This window comes from Heterodontus francisci, chromosome 15 (genome assembly GCF_036365525.1).
Source record: "Heterodontus francisci isolate sHetFra1 chromosome 15, sHetFra1.hap1, whole genome shotgun sequence".
Lineage (NCBI taxonomy): Eukaryota > Metazoa > Chordata > Chondrichthyes > Heterodontiformes > Heterodontidae > Heterodontus > Heterodontus francisci.
Window position 1 is genome coordinate 17,289,360 of NC_090385.1, and position 21,030 is coordinate 17,310,389.

The 21,030-nt window shown below is 43.4% G+C and overlaps 1 protein-coding gene across 5 annotated transcripts in view; it reads right to left on the reverse strand.

The window, feature by feature from the left end:
* Positions 1-21,030, reverse strand: part of mtmr1b (myotubularin related protein 1b) — an 85,575-nt gene that overhangs the window by 38,500 nt on the left and 26,045 nt on the right. For all 5 annotated transcript variants that reach the window (XM_068047159.1, XM_068047157.1, XM_068047158.1 and 2 more), the window contains 7 exons: positions 20,098-20,192; positions 19,662-19,763; positions 18,270-18,371; positions 14,211-14,294; positions 12,547-12,696; positions 10,682-10,870; positions 8,739-8,924 (listed from right to left, as the gene is read on the reverse strand). In XM_068047159.1, the coding sequence (XP_067903260.1) occupies positions 8,739-8,924; positions 10,682-10,870; positions 12,547-12,696; positions 14,211-14,294; positions 18,270-18,371; positions 19,662-19,763; positions 20,098-20,192 (908 nt within the window). The remainder of the gene's footprint in view (positions 1-8,738; positions 8,925-10,681; positions 10,871-12,546; positions 12,697-14,210; positions 14,295-18,269; positions 18,372-19,661; positions 19,764-20,097; positions 20,193-21,030) is intronic.

Below are 21,030 nucleotides of genomic sequence, written 5' to 3' on the forward strand. Positions count from 1 at the left end.
AGGCACTAATGATATAGGTAAAAAACGGGATGAGGTCCTACAAGCAGAGTTTAGGGAGTTAGGAGCCAAGTTAAAAAGTAGGACCTCAGAGGTAGTAATCTCAGGATTGCTACCAGTGCCACGTGATAGTCAGAGTAAAAATGAAAGAATAGTCAGGATGAATGCGTGGCTTGAGAGATGGTGCAGGACGGAGGGGTTCAGATTTTTGGGACATTGGGACCGGTTCTGGGGGAGGTGGGACTATTACAAATTGGACGGTCTACACCTGGGCCGGACTGGAACCAATGTCCTTGGAGGTGCTTTTGCTAACGCTGTTGGGGAGGGTTTAAACTAATGTGGCAGGGGGATGGGAACCAATTGAGGTCAGTTGACAGTGAGGAGGTAGTAACAAAAGCCTGTAAGAAACTAGATAATGAAGTCAGTGTGACTAAGGGGAAGAGCAGGCAGGGAGCAGATGATGAATATAAAGGGACTGGTGGTCTGAGGTGCATTTGTTTTAATGCAAGAAGTGTAGTTGGTAAGGCAGATGAACTTAGGGCTTGGATTAGTACCTGGGAGTATGATGTTATTGCTATTACTGAGACTTGGTTGAGGGAAGGGCATGATTGGCAACTAAATATCCCAGGATATCGATGCTTCAGGCGGGACAGAGAGGGAGGTAAAAGGGGTGGAGGAGTTGCATTACTGGTCAAAGAGGATATCACAGCTGTGCTGAAGGAGGGCACTATGGAGGACTCGAGCGGTGAGGCAATATGGACAGAACTCAGAAATAGGAAGGGTGCGGTAACAATGTTGGGGCTGTACTACAGGCCTCCCAACAGCGAGCGTGAGATAGAGGTACAAATATGTAAACAGATTATGGAAAGATGTAGGAGCAACAGGGTGGTGGTGATAGGAGATTTTAATTTTCCCAACATTGACTGGGATTCGCTTAATGTTAGAGGTCCAGATGGAGCAGAATTTGTAAGGAGCATCCAGGAGGGTTTTCTAGAGCAGTATGTAAATAGTCCAACTCGGGAAGGGGCCATACTGGACCTGGTGTTGGGGAATGAGCCCGGCCAGGTTGTTGAAGTTTCAGTAGGGGACTACTTTGGGAATAGTGATCACAATTCCGTAAGCTTTAAAATACTCATGGACAAAGACGAGAGTGGTCCTAAAGGAAGAGTGCTAAATTGGGGGAAGGCCAACTATACCAAAATTCGGCAGGAGCTGGGAAATGTAGATTGGGAGCAGCTGTTTGAAGGTAAATCCACATGTGATATGTGGGAGGCTTTTAAAGAGAGGTTGATTAGCGTGCAGGAGAGACATGTTCCTGTGAAAATGAGGGATAGAAATGGCAAGATTAGGGAACCATGGATGACAGGTGAAATTGTGAGACTAGCTAAGAGGAAAAAGGAAGCATACATAAGGTCTAGGCGGCTGATGAAAGACGAAGCTTTGAAAGAATATCGGGAATGTAGGACCAATCTGAAACGAGGAATTAAGAGGGCTAAAAGGGGTCATGAAATATCTTTAGCAAACAGGGTTAAGGAAAATCCCAAAGCCTTTTATTCATATATAAGGAGAAAGAGGGTATCTAGAGAAAGGATTGGCCCACTAAAGGACAAAGGAGGAATGTTATGCTTGGACTCAGAAAATGGGTGAGATTCTAAACGAGTACTTTGCATCGGTATTCACCGAGGAGAGGGACATGACGGATGTTGAGGTTAGGAACAGATGTTTGATTACTCTAGGTCAAGTCGGCATAAGGAGGGAGGAAGTGTTGGGTATTCTAAAGGGCATTAAGGTGGACAAGTCCCCAGGTCCAGATGGGATCTATCCCAGGTTACTGAGGGAAGCGAGAGAGGAAATAGCTGGGGCCTTAACAGATATCTTTGCAGCATCCTTAAACACGGGTGAGGTCCCGGAGGACTGGAGAATTGCTAATGTTGTCCCCTTGTTTAAGAAGGGTAGCAGGGATAATCCAGGTAATTATAGACCGGTGAGCCTGACGTCAGTGGTAGGGAAGCTGCTGGAGAAGATACTGAGGGATAGGATCTATTCCCATTTGGAAGAAAATGGGCTCATCAGTGATAGGCAACATGGTTTTGTGCAGGGAAGGTCATGTCTTACCAACTTAATAGAATTCTTTGAGGAAGTGACAAAGTTGATTGATGAGGGAAGGGCTGTCGATGTCATATACATGGACTTCAGTAAGGCGTTTGATAAGGTTCCCCATGGCAGGCTGATGGAGAAAGTGAAGGCGCTTGGGGTCCAAGGTGTACTAGCTAGATGGATAAAGAACTGGCTGGGCAACAGGAGACAGAGAGTAGCAGTAGAAGGGAGTTTCTCAAAATGGAGACGTGTGACCAGTGGTGTTCCACAGGGATCCGTGCTGGGACCACTGTTGTTTGTGATATACATTAATGATTTGGAGGAAAGTATAGGTGGACTGATTAGCAAATTTGCAGACGACACTAAGATTGGTGGAGTAGCAGATAGTGAAGGGGACTGTCAGAGAATACAGCAGAATATAGATAGATTGGAGAGTTGGGCAGAGAAATGGCAGATGGAGTTCAATCAGGGCAAATGCGAGGTGATGCATTTTGGAAGATCCAATTCAAGAGTGAACTATACAGTAAATGGAAAAGTCCTGGGGAAAATTGATGTCCAGAGAGATTTGGGTGTTCAGGTCCACTGTTCCCTGAAGGTGGCAACGCAGGTAAATAGAGTGGTCAAGAAGGCATACGGCATGCTTTCCTTCATTGGACGGGGCATTGAGTACAAGAGTTGGCAGGTCATGTTACAGTTGTATAGGACTTTGGTTCGGCCACATTTGGAATACTGCGTACAGTTCTGGTCGCCACATTATCAAAAGGATGTGGATGCTTTGGAGAGGGTGCAGGGGAGGTTCACCAGGATGTTGCCTGGTATGGAGGGCGCTAGCTATGAAGAGAGGTTGAGTAGATTAGGATTATTTTCATTAGAAAGACGGAGGTTGAGGGGGGACCTGATTGAGGTGTACAAAATCATGAGAGGTATAGACAGGGTGGATAGCAAGAAGCTTTTTCCCCAGAGTGGGGGTTTCAATTACTAGAGGACACGAGTTCAAAGTGAAAGGGGAAAAGTTTAGGGGGGATATGCGTGGAAAGTTCTTTACGCAGAGGGTGGTGGGCACCTGGAACGCATTGCCAGCGGAGGTGGTAGATGCAGGCACGATGGAGTCTTTTAAGATGTATCTAGACAGATACATGAATGGGCAGGAAGAAAAGAGATACAGAAGCTTAGAAAATAGGCGACATGTTTAGAGAGAGGCTCTGGATCGGCGCAGGCTTGGAGGGCCGAAGGGCCTGTTCCTGTGCTGTAATTATCTTTGTTCTTTGTTCTTTATTCCCTCAAGATAGAAATACAAATGAAGGGAAATGATTGAAGAATTACAGAAAGAGAAAGGCTTTTAATCTTTAACGTCAAAGATTCAACAGTCAAAATTTAGAGCACAGGCACAGTCAAAGGTAAGATTTTTCAATTACAAAATAATGATGTTCATCAGAATTTAGACCCAAGATTTTCTCTCCTCAAACTCAACTTCCAGTTCAGGACACCCACAATCACAGAAAGTTGCCCTCAGAAAACTCTCTCAAATGGATAAATGCCTGGGAGTTAAAGACTACAGTTCAATCTCAGGATCTAACTACAATGAGAAACTAGGCCAGGTTTCTCTTACGCAGAACTGACACTGACTGAAGTCAGTTGAAGTGTTGGGTTTTAACCCACCCAGAAGCAGCTTTTCTTCTTACTAGCAGAGCCCCGGGAACCAGGGGTCAGTAAGGGAGGCCAGGGAGTGGAAGGCGGCCAGTAAGGGAGGCCGGTGAGCAGTGGGGGTGCCAGGTTCCATTCACTAATTCAACCCAACTATCAAGCAGAAAATGCAAACAGACTGAAACTATATTATATCAGATGCATTATTGTTGTTGCTACGTAAAGCCCCTATCCCTCCAACAGCTAGGTAAACAGCAGCTTTATGGCAGCCTTTAGAGGCTTAACACAGAAGAGGCAGAACTTTCAAGTTGGGCAAAGGGCCTAAAATCCTCTGAAATGTCCTCCTCCTTTCCGCCTGCCCGTTATAAACCCCACCCGACTTGCCCTCGCAGGGAAATAAAAACTAGGCAGAGTGTATAACAGGGTGGCTGTAAGGTATTTTAATATCTCTTGTATTTCTGTTTGTAAGTAAAATGTAATCAGTGGACCAGCGTGTGCAGCTCACCAGGTGGTAGGAACATGAAGTGCGGAGGACATCGGGACAAAAAGGGAGAAGAATCCCGACTGAAGACATTATCGCTAGGGCTCATATTGGACTTTTTAAATATCCAGTTTTAACTGAACAGGGACACACACACAGGTCAGGACATGTCATCAAGGTGGTGGGCCAGACTAATTACAACATCTACAACATCTCTCACAGACAATGGCCTCTTTGGATATGTGTAAATGGTTTTCTTCCTGCCTTAGCAAGATGACGATATTACACCCATTGCTGGTATGCACCTGGAGACCCCCTTGCTGAGAGCAGGAAATGACTGCATGCAGGTAGTCTTGCATAGTGGCATGGAACTGTTTTTTTCTCCTCTGTTTAAAAACAGTGTGCCTTTAAAAACTAAGGGGCACAGTGTGCCAGCAGCTGCATCGGTTTCCTAGGCAACGGCAGGAGAGAGAGGGGTCACATATTGTACTGTAACCTTTGACTGTGTGTAAAGACTGGCTATAATCAGTTTGAACCGGAGATCAGCAAAGTGTGCTCTGAAGGAAGAACTGGTCTATATCCCAGCAGAAAAATCTACATGAGCTTCTTCTTCTTTGGCCTCCTTATCTCGAGAGACAATGGGTAAGCACCTGGAGGTGGTCAGTGGTGTGTGGAGCAGTGCCTGGAGTGGCTATAAAGGCCAATTCTAGAGTGACAGGCTCTTCCACAGGTGCTGCAGAAAAATTTGTTTGTCGGGGCTGTTACACAGTTGGCTCTCTCCTTGCGCCTCTGTCTTTTTTCCTGCCAACTGCTAAGTCTCTTCGACTCGTCACACTTTAGCCCCGCCTTGATGGCTGCCCGCCAGCTCTGGCGAACGCTGGCAACTGACTCCCACGACTTGTGATCAATGTCGCAGGGCTTCATGTCGCGTTTGCAGACATCTTTAAAGCGGAGACATGGACGGCCGGTGGGTCTGATACCAGTGGCGAGCTCGCTGTACAATGTGTCTTTGGGGATCCTGCCATCTTCCATGCGGCTCACATGGCCAAGCCATCTCAAGCGCCACTGACTCAGTAGGGTGTATAAGCTGGGGATGTTGGCCGCCTCGAGGACTTCTGTGTTGGAGATACGGTCCTGCCACCTGATGCCAAGTATTCTCCGGAGGCAGCAAAGATGGAATGAATTGAGACGTCGCTCTTGGCTGACATACGTTGTCCAGGCCTCGCTGCCATAGAGCAAGGTACTGAGGACACAGGCTTGATACACTCGGACTTTTGTATTCCGTGTCAGTGTGCCATTTTCCCACACTCTCTTGGCCAGTCTGAACATAGCAGTGGAAGCCTTTCCCATGCGCTTGTTGATTTCTGCATCTAGAGACAGGTTACTGGTGATAGTTGAGCCTAGGTAGGTGAACTCTTGAACCACTTCCAGAGCGTGGTCGCCAATATTGATGGATGGAGCATTTCTGACGTCCTTCCCCATGATGTTCGTTTTCTTGAGGCTGATGGTTAGGCCAAATTCGTTGCAGGCAGCCGCAAACCTGTCGATGCAGGCACTCTTCAGTGTGAGATGTTAAAGCAGCATCGTCAGCAAAGAAGAGTTCCCTAATGAGGACTTTCCGTACTTTGGACTTCGCTCTTAGATGGGCAAGGTTGAACAACTTGCCCCCTGATCTTGTGTGGAGGAAAATTCCTTCTTCAGTGGACTTGTACGCATGTGGAAGCAGCAGGGAGAAGAAAATCCCAAAAAGTGTGGGTGCGAGAACACAGCCATGTTTCACGCCACTCATAATAGGAAAGGGGTCTGATGAGGAGCCACCATGTTGAATTGTGCCTTTCATATTGTCATGGAATGAGGTGATGATACTTAGTAGCTTTGGTGGGCATCCAATCTTTTCTAGTAGTCTGAAGAGACGTCTGCTGACGAGGTCAAAGGCTTTGGTGAGATCAATGAAAGCAATGTAGACGGGCATCTGTTGTTCGCGGCATTTCTCCTGTATCTGACGAAGGGAGAACAGCATGTCAACGGTCGATCTCTCTGCAAGAAAGCCACACTGTGCCTCAGGGTAGATGTGCTCGGCCAGCTTCTGGAGCCTGTTTACAGCGACTCGAGCAAAGACTTTCCCCACTATGCTGAGCAGGGAGATTCCACGGTAGTTGTTGCAGTCACCATGGTCACCTTTGTTTTTATAGAGGGTGATGATATTGGCATCGCGCATGTCCTGAGGTACTGCTCCCTCGTCCCAGCACAGGCATAGCAGTTCATGTAGTGCTGAGAGTATAGCAGGCTTGGCACTCTTGATTATTTCAGGGGTAATGCTGTCCTTCCCAGGGGCTTTTCGTCTGGCTAGAGAATCAATGGCATCACTGAGTTCTGATTTTGAGCTATAGGCTACGTTATTGCCTAAACAGGAAAAAACCTCTGGAAAAAGAACATTTGCATTGTTGGAGGTGGTAAATTCCTTTTTTACTTCATAACTCTAAGAGATCTTTACCTCAGAAGCGACTCTCTGTTGTCTGTTTGTGTTTGCTAGAATTCTCAATGACGTTTCTACTGAAAGACTACCAATTTTAAAATCCAAATAGACCTGTTGCTATACTCCTTGTTGAAAGAACTGTGTGATGCCTGCTGCAACTGAAGTGCTTTGAACGCCTATCCTTTAAAGACTGTTTGTCGAATTTGCCTGGAGACTTCGAGTGGCATCTGATTAGTCTATGCTGGGACACCTCGCCAAACAGGAACGTAAATCACCGGCTACTTATTTGTTGCTAAGAAACGTCATTTTTAAACCAGTTAACCGTCGGTTTTTGAATGTGTGTGTGCATATTAGGGTTAAGAGAAATAAGAAGTTATCAAGTCTTTTCGACATAAGTTTATCTCAATAGTGTTTAAGATTTAGTTTATTAATAAATAGTTAATTTGTTGTTGTTTAAAAGATACCTGGTTTGATCTGTTTTATTCTGGGGAGTTACTAAAGTGTTTAATTTGGCTAATTTCCATTGGTGGGAAAACATTAATAACATGCTATGACTTGTGGATAATGGGACTGAACTGACAGTGCGTTACTCCCGGCTCGGTCGTAACAATAGCCATGGTGGGATTGATAAGATACTGAAACCCAATCGGATGAACAGATTTGAAATATTACCTTTTATGTTGAGGGACCAGAGTCAGAAAGGGGTATAAAGCCACAGCTCACAAGGATATTGTGGCTGCAGCCAGGGAAGCGTGATTTGGTCAGTCATGGGAAGTCGTGCGGAAGAATTTGTTCAGTAGACTGACTACCCAGGAACGAGCTCCAGTACGCGGGTCTAACTAAGCAACTGGTGTTGTAAGTATATACCATTGCTTAGTAGGTTAATAAAAGTTTTTCCATATAAAAAGGAAATTGTGTCCAAAGTTTGTTTTGTGTCATTGATACCTAGAATACAGGGCCCAGACCTTAGAGGGAAGTATGAATCTTACAGTGGCTTTTTTTTTAAAAAACTTATTCATAGGATGTGGACATTGCAGGCTAGGCCAGCATTTATTACCCATCCCAAATTGCCCTTCAATGGAGTGGCTTGCTAGATCAATTCAGAGGGCATTTAAGAGTCAACTACATTGCTGAATGCCTGGACTCACAAGTAGGCCAGACCAGGTAAGGACAGCAGATTTCCTTCTCTAAGGACATTAGTGAACCAGATTGGTTTTTACATCAATTGACAACTAGCTTTTAATTCCAGATTTATTAATTGAATTCAAATTCCACCTTCTGCCATTGTGGGATTTGAACCCATGTCCCCAGAGCAATACCCCAAGTCTCTAGGTTACTAGTCCACTGACAATACCACTACGCCACTGCCTCCCCTGATCTGCTAATGCTTTGTTCCCACCCTTGTTGAAGTTGAAAGTGCCGCCCAAGCAGAGCTCATTACCCTGAGAGAATAATACAAATGTATTCTTGATTAAGAGTTCCTGAGACCGACATCTCCATTTTCCTACCTCAGAACTGATAAAACCAGAGGCCCCAGTGTATCCTGTCAGTACTTGAACCACACATGTAAAGGCTCACAGAGGGTCTCTACTAACTACAACTCTAAGCTGCAGTGCTAAGATTGAACTCAGTGCCTCAGGATAGGAAAGGAGGGGGTGCAAAATTGCCTGCTCCTGGTCACTGTCCTGCTGAGTATGTGGGGGTATCTGGAAGTCATGCTCCAATGTGATGCTACTGTGGCCAACTAGCCCAGTGATATTCGCTATCAAGATTAAATGAATGACAGCCACTTGAACAAGGTACCTGGACATGGGCGGAAACTGAGAGGAGGTAGAGGTTACTAATTAAGCATGCAATTTCCCCACTCTCACCGCCGTCATTATTTCATCCCACTTCCTTACTTTTAAAACATTGCCCCTGTAATTATGCATCACAAATAGTGATTGCTCAGGTTGGATTGATTCAATTTTATGAGATACAAGCATCAAGGAGACAAGTTACATCGAATAGTGAAAAATAAATAATGAACTGTAGGTGTCTCACCCTTATGTATTCTAACCAATGAGTTGAATCGATATTTGACAGCCACTTGGACTCATCTATAACAGGGTAAACTACATCCTTCAGTTTTCTCAGAGACTCCCTCATGACATGGATATTGTGGATTTCCAAGAAAACAAGCTCAGCGTTTGAATAGGCAGTTTCACTCTCATAGCCTCCACCTTTTGCCTAAAAGAAAGTGGCAATTATACAAATATAAATGGTTGTTTGGAAGCACAGAACTTGAGTATTGGTGAAAATACAGACAAGTTGTCAAAGCTTTTCGTCTTGCATTCATCAGGACAATCCGCAAGAATATTAATGTAAGGGAAAACAACAATTTTATACTGTATGAGACAAGAGTGCTGATTGGTTGGCAAATGAACTCTGCTTGGTAGAGGCGTTGCCATGGAGAATGCACCAATTTAGTGACTAATAGTTAACTGCCAAGCTTTGTTTGAAATTTAAAACAGGCAGCTTGACTCTGATTGGTCAAGGCATTGCCCTGAGGAATGAACCAGCAAATGACAGTCACTTATTTGTCTAGCTGAAATAGGCGCAATGTTTGTACATGTTCTTTCCGTCTGCAAAGAACAAGACCCTGTGTATTAATATATGTAGCTTCCAGTACACACAAATGTGCCACACTGTGAGCCCTACTGCCAACCTTAAATTGGTTGTCAGCGTAATTTTTAGCACACTGAAGATTATTTAGCAAACGTTGTCCAATCACGGAATCACATCTAGTGTTGGACACTGTGTTTTGAGTTTTGCAAGCACGGGCTGGTTGGGTACGGCTTGTACCTTGCCCATTGCGAACAGCAGAAAAGACATGTTGTTTGATACGATCCGCCAGTCTTTGGGATGTACAGACGATATAGCTAGTAACAGATGTGGTGTTTGCCACTAACAGGATGCTGCCATCAAGCCAAAAAGACATCCTGCCTATCACACACAAGTAATGTGATATATGAATTTCAATACCAGTGTGATGCTAGGTATATTGGCCGTACATCGCAAAGACTGGTGGATCGCATCAAACAACATGCCCCTACCGCTGTTCGCAATGGGCAAGGTACAGGCCGTCCCCAACCAGCCCGTGCTTGCAAAACTCAAAACAGTGTCCAACATTAGATGTGATTCCGTGATTGGACAACGTTTGTTAAATAATCTTCAGTGTGCTAAGAATTATGCTGACAACCAATTTAAGAATGGCAGTAGTGCTCAGTGTGGCACATTTGCGCCTACTGGAAGCTACATATATTTAATACACAGGGCCCTGTTCTTTGCAGACAGCAAGAATATGTACAAACATCGTGCCTGTTTCAGCTGAACAAAATAAGTGACAGCCATTCTCTGGTTCATTCCTCAGGGCAATGCCTTGACCAATCAGAGTCAAGCTGCCTGGTTTAAAGTTCAAACAAAGCTTGGCAGTTAACTGTCAGTCATCGTAAACTGGTGCATTCCCCATGGCAACGTCTCTACGAAACAACGTTCACTTGCCAACCAATCAGCACTCTCTTCTCATACAGTATAAAGCAGTTGTTTTCCCTTACACTGATATTCTTGTGGATTGTCCTGATGAGTGCAAGACGAAAAGCTTCGACAACATGTCTCTATTTTCAGAAATATCAATGGATTAAGAAAGCATGAAAACAAGACTGAGCTCACATGACTTAAAGACATTTCTCTTACTCCTCCCCAACACTTTCAATTTTATGTCCAATACATTATTACTAATGCAGAACTGCAGTGACTGAGCATATGGTATGGATATCACAAAGAGTTGAAATTCCATCTCAGTTAATTGTCCAACATAAACATTACACAAATGCAACAAAATCTGAATTTACTGCAATGGTTTATGGGCTTTCAAGTTTCTAAACATTTTTTTTAAAATAGTTTATTTACAGCCACATTTAGTACTCCCAACACAATCCCTTTACCTTATTGGCGTCTGCAACGCTGCTTTGCCGAGCGTCAAAGATGATTAACTTGTGAGACTGCGCATTGGCATCCATTATGGTTTGTAAGTACTTCTCATCCTCCTTGCACCGCTTGTCATTCGGCCCTACCATTGGTTGGCTGCACCTAGTTATTGTTGCTTGGCTTTCTGGATGGATCCATGACAAAATCTGGGGAATAAATAGATAGAGTTTTGGGGTACATTCATAATCAGTGTTTTCGGCTATTTAAAAAAAATTTATTCATTCACAAGAACAGGTATAGGCCATTTAGCCCTTCGAGACTGTTTCGCCATTCATTGGGATGATGGCTGATTTGTGACCCAGCACAATATGCCTTTGCTTCATTACCATTAATACCTTTGGTTAGCTATCAATCTCAGTTTTAAAATTAATAACTGATCCAGCATCAATTGTCATTTGTGGAAGAATGTTCCTAACTTGTGTGGAGAAGAGTTTCCTAATTTCACTCTTGAAGGTCGCCTTCACATAGTCCATCTCCGACTCTTCCCTTCCTTTCCTCAACTTACCCGTCTCCATTTCTGGGTAGAGGTTATCAACAAACATTCACTATAAGTCCACTGACTCCCACAGCTAGCTGGACAACACTTCCTCATGTCTGCTTCCTGCAAGGCCTCCATTCCATTCTCCCAGTTTCTCCGTCTCCGTCACATCTGTTCTGATGATGCAACCGTCCAAACTAGTCCTTCCGATACGTCTTCCATGTTCCTCAACTAAGGATTACCCCGCACCACGGTAGAGAACTCAGGACACTAATACAGCAAAAGGCTACAAAAGACTTGAACGTGATTTGAAAGTTGAGGCTTGCATAGAAGAACAAGGACCAAAAGGAAGTCCAGTTCAAAAGTGCTTGGAAAAAGTGAGTAAAGAAGACATTGACTTTGAGAAGGTCTGGGGGATTCAACCCATTGCAACTGGGAGGAGTTTGGGACTTTTAGCTGCAAAGATATCACTTCAAGGAGGATTGTGTAATGCATAAATGTGGTGTGAGGTTTTAATAAGTGAAGAAAAATACCTTTCTCTGTAACTTGGAGTTTAAGCTACTTACGAAATACTATTTCGTTAATAGTGATTTTTAATTTAGTTGTTATAATAAGTCTTAAAATGTGAAATACTGTTGTGAAACCTGGTCTGGGGAATTCATATCTCATGTTTTAACATGAACGTCTCACTCAGTCATGATACTAATATATTAGCCCCAATCTCATGTGCCCTTATCTTGTCTCATAACCTTTTATGTGGCACCTTGTTGAATGCCTTTTGAAAATCCAAATATACTACATTCACTGGTTCCTCTTTATCTACCCTACTAGTTACATCCTTAAAACACTCTTAATAAATTTGTCAGACACGATTTCCCTTTCATAATATGATACTGACTTTTGCCTGATCATATCATGAATTTTTAAGTGCCTTATTAACACCTCCTTAACAATGGATTCCAGCATCTTCCCGATGACTGATGTTAGGCTAACTCTCCCTCCTTTCTTGAAAAGCAGTGTTATATTTGTTTAATACTACCTGGACATTTTTTAAGAAGGTAGCTGCACATTTATAAAAATAAAAACAATTTAAGCATCAGTCATTAATTAATCTAAAATGGAGGAAAAATGGATTTAGTTTAAAATAAAATCTTGGCCAAAATCTTTTCCCCTTGCAACTGCAGTGGTATTGCAGTTCTCAAAGGGAAAATAGCTGCAGGAACTGCTTCTGTATCAGGCCCAGGAAGGTAAAGTTCTAAAGGAAGTAATTGTTCCAGTGGTTTGATGTGGTAATGCCAGCAAGACTCAAAAAAAAAAATGCAAGGGACTCTCTTAGTAACTCACTGGGATTCGTCCACGCGTCCGGAATGCTGCCACTTTGCAAAGGTCATCATCTTTGACACTGGTTGGCACCACCACAACCGAAGGGTAGGTATCACAGAGCTCGTAGTTGCTGTTGATTTTACTTATTGTCCAACTTTCATTCGGCAGTCCCTGTTACAAAAGTTAAGAGAGAGTTTTAAAAAAAAAGACAAAAGCAAAATCCTACTGAAACATTAACTCAGTTTCTGTCTCCACAGCTGCAGCCTGACTTGCTGATTGCTTCCAGCACTTTGTTTTCCTTTCACTCCACTCCAGGACTTGAGCACAAAAAAATCTAGGCTGACACTCTAGTGCAGTACTGAGGGAGTGCAGCACTGTTGGAAGTGCCGTCTTTTGGATGAGATGTTAAACTGAGGTCCCGTCTGCTCTCCCAGGTGGACGTAAAAGATCCCCTGGCACCATTTTGAAGAAGAGCAGGGGAGTTATCCCCGGTGTACTGGCCAATATTTATTCCTCAATCAACATTGCAAAAACAGATTATATGGTCAGTATCACATTGTGGTTTGTGGGAGCTTGCTGTGCTCAAATTGGCTGCCACATTTCCTACAAGTCAACACTGACTACACTTCAAAAGTACTTCACTGGCTGCAAAGCACTTTGAGATGTCTGGTGGTCGTGAAAGGTGCTCTATAAATGCAAGTCTTTCTTTTCTTTTTATTTCAGTTAAAAAGGCAAGCTGAAAGAGTTCAAATTCAATCATGCTTACAGCTCAGCTAGCCCACTGTCGCACACACAGCTCATTGATCTTGGGTGCTGCTTACATACACAGCACAGTCATCCCACTGGGCCTATATTTATACAGAACTGTCTCATCTGCACTCAGCCCATATTGGGAAAGAGTGGGGAGTGGGACTAACAGGACAACGCTCTCAAAAGAGCTGGCACAGACACAATGGACTGAATGGCCTCCTTCTGCGCTGTATAATTCTTCAACTGTGGAATCAAGAATTACAGAAATTTTAAAAATAAGATACACGCACAATAATATATACACTATCGTCAATGCAGCAGACAGTGTATTTCTCAGATCAGTATATCTGAATTGCGAAAGAAGTTTTGATGACAAGTTTTTCCCTTCAATATTAATGCATGAATGCAATGCATTTGATAAATTGTGGTCTCGCACAAGAGAAAATGAACAGAACTCCCATTTTGTTGTTAAAAAAAAAACTCGTTGACGAATGTACTTCAAGGAAGGGGACGGTGCCACCCCCCACTCAGTCTGACTTACACATGCTTCCAATCCCACTCTATGTGGCTGACTCTTAAAGCTCTCTGAGAAGCTGAGCAAGCTCCTCAAGTGGACAGCTTGTCATGACGTTCCAAGGTCAACAACAAGAACTCACGTTTAAATAGCACCTTTCCCATGGTATCATGTCCCAGGAGAGCTAGGGAGCAGCAATAAATGTATCCTTGCCAGCAGTGCCCACATAAGGAGAGCAGAAGAAAAATGGGAATGGCAGATTCTCAATCCACTCATTCCCATCTATAGCTCACAGGCTGGATGATAACAACACTCTGTTAATTCGGCACTAAAAAGTAGATCAGGTTGAGATAACGTGCTTCATACAGAAAGTGACATTACACGAAATATGTTGTGTGTTGGCGCGACATTGATGACACACCTGTCTTTTATATTCTGCAACTGGGTCATACACCTTCCAGCCCTGAACAGGGAAGTTCTCCTTGTATTTCATTGCAAACAGTGGCTAAATGGAAGCAAAAAAAAAACAGCAATTTACCCAGACAGCACATTATGACTGAACACATCATATGCAACTTAAAGCAGTGTTGTCCAACACGTGAGCCACATGTGGCTGATTAGGAATCCAGATGTTCCTAACTGTATCTTTGATCAGTAAATAAAAAGTGAGCAATAGATACTGTCGTTGGGCATGTGATCTCAATACACCTATTTGCATAATTTCAGGATGCTACCTTTCACACATTTGTGTGTTAATTGATATTACGGTAAAAAGTAGAGTGTGCAAACGATTTTTAAACACTGTGGGCACTTTACTTCCTTGGTTACTGCTCATTAGTTATCCACTAAAATAGTGCATAACACGGGAGAAAATGCTGCACGGACACCATGGAAACACCAGCAACACTGTATGGAGAAGGGAGCTGCCATCGCGGTCAGCTCGACCAATTGGAATAACTGCTTAGGGCCAGCAGAAGGAAGTAAGCCAACCATTAGCTTTCAGCTCCAACAGGATGGACAGCAAGCATGATCCAACTGCGTCCTGGATGGGTAGTAACTGGGAGAGAGAAGATGGGTCTGGGGGATGGTTCTGCATGAAGAGCAGGTAGGTGGAGACTCTGGATTGATTGCAACTACCGGACAAAAACTAGAGGCTGCACCAAGATGTGGTGCGTCTGATAAATTCATGCCAGAATTCCAACTTCAGTGAATAAGAAAGACTGCAAAGTATTGCAACGAATGGTGGTAGATGCTTGTTAATTAAACATACATAAGGTGGGTGGAAGGTGATTTCTACAAAACTTAGTCTGCGAGGCAAAACCTGTGTTGCTGCAGCCATACATGTGCCGAGTCAGCAATTTCCATCGGATATCTAACAGCCACTTGAGCTGATACTAGGCTATCAACAGCCACAGTTTGAGAGAGAACTTTGTACAGGGACGACTTTTGGAAGACAATCATTTCCAATGGAGAAATTACTTCACAGCTGTTCTCTGAAAGATAAGATGCCGGGGAGTACTTGGATCACCAAAAGATCACATTTTGAGAAAACTGTCCCAGGTTTATTTAAATAGAACACTTATGCCCTTGCAAATGAAATTATCTACCGTAGTAAATTGCCCCCCGGTTGTTTGCACTTGTTAGTATTAGTGTCGCAGCCTCTCAAGTAAAATTTCAGTGGGTCTTTCCAATAATTCCCTTACACTATGTAGACGTGTGTTCATTTTTCCTTTATCTGGCCAGCATTAATTTTACTTTCATGATGGCTGCTCCAGCAGTCTAGGCAGAAAACCTTATAGCCAGAACTCAAAGAACTTTAATAAAAGCAAAATACTGCAGATGCTGGAAATCTGAAATAAAAACAAGAAATGCTGGAGTTCTGAAGAAGGGTCACTGACCTGAAACGTTGACTCTGCTTCGCTCTGCACAGATGCTGCCAGACCTGCTGAGTATTTCCAGCATTTCCTGTTTTTAACTCAAAGAACTTTAACTTGCATACAAAATTTGCTTTCCGCTGGAACTACATTAGGCCTTTTGAGGAGAAAAGTGCAGCTGTTTCGTCTGATCTAATGGCATTTACAGCTCTATGTGTTTCTAAAAAATCCATTTCACAAGACCTTCATTCTTTCTGAAGCTAAATGATGGGTTTTAGCACCCTTTACTAACTGCCTTCTGGGCAGTGCTTCAACTGGAAGTGCCTAACCCTGGGAGCACTGGCATGACCTGGGGCCTCTGTAGGACAGGCAGCGGCTACTTTACTCAAGAATGAAAAATAAACATTTTGGTTGTGAATGATAGCGACATATACTTCTATAAATTTCTGCAGAACAATTCTGCTCTGTCACCATTATGCATTAAGCAGCTTCTGAGTGCAGCACTGATTCCAAATTTCATTGCAGAACAGTGAAATGCAGCTGATTAGCGAGCACTTTTCAGTCCCCTGTTTCACCAGCCCCACCACAACTCCCTTTTAAATTGTCAGAAAATGGTATGAGTGAATAAACTCCGATTCAAACCCAATCTTAATACAATAGGTGTTCTTTGAAATGATTCATAATCAGTCAAATTTTAAAATTTCATTTGCCAGGTCCTTTTTGCCTATTAAGCTTCTGATCACCGAATTCCAGGTTTAATTTTATTTGGATGACATTCTTACCGCATATATAAAATACAATATTCCCAAATAAAAAGGAAGATAATCACTTCGTACAGGAGACGAGTGTGTTGGTCCTGACAGTGGTACCATAGGCAGCGTAGTGTCACAGCACATCTGAGTGTCGTATAATCAACAGATACCAAAAGGTGTTGCTTTCAATCGGACATACAGAACTTATGTTCTTCCGGAAAGTGGCAGGTTTCATCTCCAATTGGAAAACTCAACATTGACAGCACTACATCTGAGCTCATCCCAGAGCTTTGCTAGTGAGTGGAAGGGTGCTGTGGTTGGTGGAAATTAGTGAAGGCTCACACTCTGGATCAGTGTCCACTGGCTAATGGCCGAATCTGCACATGTATCAACTTCAGGCAAGATCTGTGTAGCTCCCTGTGGTGAAATAACCTACTGGTGGTCAGTGTTCAGTGAATGATGGGCATTTACTGGAAGGTTGTTAGTGCTCAGGGGAGGATAGAGAGGAGAGAAAAGAACCCAAGAAATGGAAAAATAACTCAAGAGAACTTTAGCTGCATGCAACAATGGTGTGGATGAAAGCAGAGAATCACTGCCCACAGCAAAATATGTGCAAATAGATGACACATCCAGAGAATCATAGAATGGTTACAGCACTGGAGGCCATTCGGCCTGTTGTATCTGTGCCGGCTCTCTGCAAGAGCAATTTAGCTAGTCCCACAACCCCACCCTTTCCCCAAGACAATTCATATTTTTCTCTTCAGGTGCTTATCCAGTTCCCCCTTGAAAGACACTATGACTATGCACATATGATGGTTCTTCTCAAGAGCATCTTATAGGACAAAGAAAATACTTGCACATTTTGCCTGGGTATCATGCACATTGGAGAAACAGGAGGGAAATGGATGCTGTAGAAGATAATATTACAGTACTTTAATCCTAATACACTTAGTGTGCACGTGTCTGTTTTTATGCAGGTCAAAAAGTTTGACACTTCTATTTATCATTCGAACCCTTTCCCATCTGTTTTCCACTGCTTAGGAACATATGAGCAGGAGTAGGCCATTCAGCCCATCGAGCCTGCCGCACCATTCAATATGATCACGGCTGCCACTTCAATGCCTTTTTCCCACACTATCCCCATATCCCCTTACGTCATTTGTATTTAGAAATCTGTCAACCTCTGGTTTAAACATACTCAATGACTGAGCTTCCACAGCCCTCTGGGGTAGAGAATTCCAAAGATTCACAACCTCGGAGTAAAAAAAATTCTCCTCATCTCTGTCCTAAGTACGTCCCCCTTATTTCGAAATTGTGACACCTGGTTCTAGACTCCCCAGACGTTGATGGCCCCCTGGCCTGCCATCTAGAGAGCTGGTGGGCTCCACACACAATTGTGGGGGGGGGGGGAAAAGGGGTGTTCAGTTGGCGGGAAAATCCCGTCTCTATCGGAAAATGGCTCTTAATTGGGCTCTTAAATGGCATAATTGGCTGCCTGCCTTGTTGGGAGTGGGCTGCCAACTTCCTCCCCCCTGGAGGCTGGAATGCATCGAGGAGCCATCCCAACATGGCTCTCTCCTATTGACCCGCCCCCACCACCTCCAACTCCGTTTCCGTTTCCACGGCGCTGAGAAAATTCCACTCTATTATAATGATAATGACTTGTAACCTCTTACCAGTATATTATCAATTATACTATAAAAGAATTTACGCATTCAAATGTTTATCATCAATTATTATTTAAAACAAAACACAGGGGGTGCACTTAGTCTCACCTCAATAGTTTGTCAGGCAGCTATCAAAAGTTACACCTATTGCACAGTTCAAAGTCATCACACTATGAAACAAACTTACCAAGTTCTTCGAGACAGGAAAAGCATACTGCATGAGGTTCTCAAAGATCTCGAGTTTACCATGCTCTTCCTGTTTGTATGCAAAACGCAGATTTCTCATATCCTGTTAAGACAATTGGACAATGTCAAGTCTAATGATGTCCGGAAATAAAGCAAAAATACAAAGCTAAAGTGTGCAAGGTCTGATAAAGGTATGGCCTGATTGTATTAGGAAATGCTAAAGTACAAAAGTTAGGAATTGTAGTACCTCAAAAAAAAGGCAGAACAAAATGAAAGAAAATTCCACTCTATTATAATGATAATGACTTGTAACCTCTTACCAGTATATTATCAATTAAACTGTAAAAAGAATTTACGCATTCAAATGTTTATCATCAATTATTATTTAAAACAAAACACAGGGGGTGTTCATAAACTGTTCTGTATGATGAAGGCAATAATTCTGGAAAACACAAAAAAATGAAGGCAGCTGATAGCTCAAAAGGACACTTCATTTTCTGAGAGAATGAAACAAGATTATCTTATAATTAGCTCCATGGTCAACATTGCGACCCAACTACTTCATACAGTCACACACTGGAACACAGGGACAGGAGTAGTCTGCTTAGCACCTCCAGCCTATTCAACCTAACTCCACGTACCTGCCTTTGCCTCATATCCTTTAACACCTTTGGTTAACAAAAGTCTATCAATCTCAGTTTTAAAATTAACAATTGATCTAGCGTCAATTGCCATTTGTAGAAGAGATTTCCAAACCTCTAAGGCTGTTTGCATGAAGAAGTGTTTCCTAATTCCATTCCTGAAAGGTCTGTCTCTAATTTTTAGATTATGCCCCCTAGTCTTGGACACCCCAGGTAGCAGAAATAATTTCTCCCAATCTATCCTATCTGTTCCCCTTAATACCTTGAAAACTTTGATCAAATCACCCTTAACCTTCTAAATTCTGGAAAACACAGCCCTAGTTTGTGTTTCTCCTTGTAATTTAACACTTCAGGTGGAATTTCACACTCTCCCCCACATTCTGGTAAACCTACACTGCACTCCCTCCAAGACCAATATATCCTTCCTAAGGTGTGGTGCCCAGAACTGCTCACAGTACTCCAGGCATGGTCTAACCAGGGCTTTGTACAACTGAAGCAGGACTTCTACTTTAGTCCCCTAGATTATTGCAAGGGGGTCAGTTAGCTCAGTTGGCAGGACAGCTAGCGTGTGATGTAGAAAAACGCCAACAACATGGGTTCAACCCCCGTACTGGCTGCGGTAGTTCATGGAGGACTGCCTCCTCGCCTTGCCCCATGCTTGAGGAGTGGTGACCCTCAGGCTATACATCACCAACTATCTCTCTAATGGGGAGAGATGCCCAAGCAAGATTATTGCAAATGGGAAATGTTACCTTGCACACAATTTCCAGGCCACAGGAATTCTCTTGAACGCCAGCAATCTTTTCAATACGACTCACGACCCCAAGTGGAATGTCCAAGGTAAAAGGGGGATCCTAGTTTATAAATACAAATCTGTAAGTGAGGGATAGTTGATACCAAACAGTAAATCAAAGAGAGACTGGATGGAATTTTTTGTTGTTGTTGTATTTAATGTCTCCATCCACCAAACGCGCCCCCCCCCAAAACCCCCAGCCACCTCCACCAGCTCCTTCCTCGTTAGTTGAGGTCTCTTCATCCCTTAACCAGCATTCACTAAAACAGATTATCTGCTCATTACCTCATTATTGCTCTTGGTGGGAGCTTGCTGTACCCAAATCGGCTGCTGCGTTTCCTTCATTACATTCCGTGAAACTCTATGAAGCACATCACCAAGCCTGTTTAACTTACCCGCTCCACACTTTTGAAGTACAATTTGTAGTCAGTCACAGTGAGTGTTCCACTAATGGCACCAATGAAAGGACAGATGTAGGTGACATCTTTGGCTGTGAAGCAAACGTATAGATGTTTTAACTCTTTCTATCCATTTTATTCCACCTGAACCATTTGCATAAGCAGCAAAGCAAAACTGCTGTACTGCTCGTTGCCCTGCCCTCCTATGTAACAATTTACATTTATAAAGTGCTCCTTTCGTTAAAAACACACACATCTTAAAGTGCTTCACAAGGGAACACCAGGAAGTGAAGGGATTTTGCTGGGTAGTGAAACTGAAGGCACAGTCAAAGAAAATAAGGTCTTACAAAGCTTCCGAAAGTTGACAGAGAGGCAGCAAAGTCATATGGTTTTGGATCAGTGAAGGGCTGGAATCACCTCATGGTGGAGCAGCAGAAACCAGGGAACATGGAGGAATTTGGAACTGGGAACCAGAGAATGTAGAGAAATGTGGAGTCAGGAATAGGGAACAAGCAGAAATCAGCTGCTGGGAATGGGAAACAATGTAATTCGAATGGAGTTGACACTGAGTGTGATCATTCAAAGTCAGGAACACAAGCCTCACGTATCACTAGTGTAGTTTTTCCCAAATGGGTTAACATAGGAACAGGAGTAGGCCGTGCAGGCCCTTGAGCCTGTTCTACCATTTAATTAGATCATGACTGATCCGTACCTCAAATTCATTTACCTGCCTCTGCTTCAAACCCCTTGATACCCAGTTTTGGGGTAAGACCGAGGAGGGATATGAAAATAAGGATGCAGATCTTGAAGTTGATTGGGGGTGGGGGGGGGGGGGGGGGGGGGAAGCACAGGAGCCAGAAGATTAAATGAGGACGGGGTGATGGGGGATGCATGTGGGGGAAATGGGTGGCGATTGAGTGATGGGGCAAT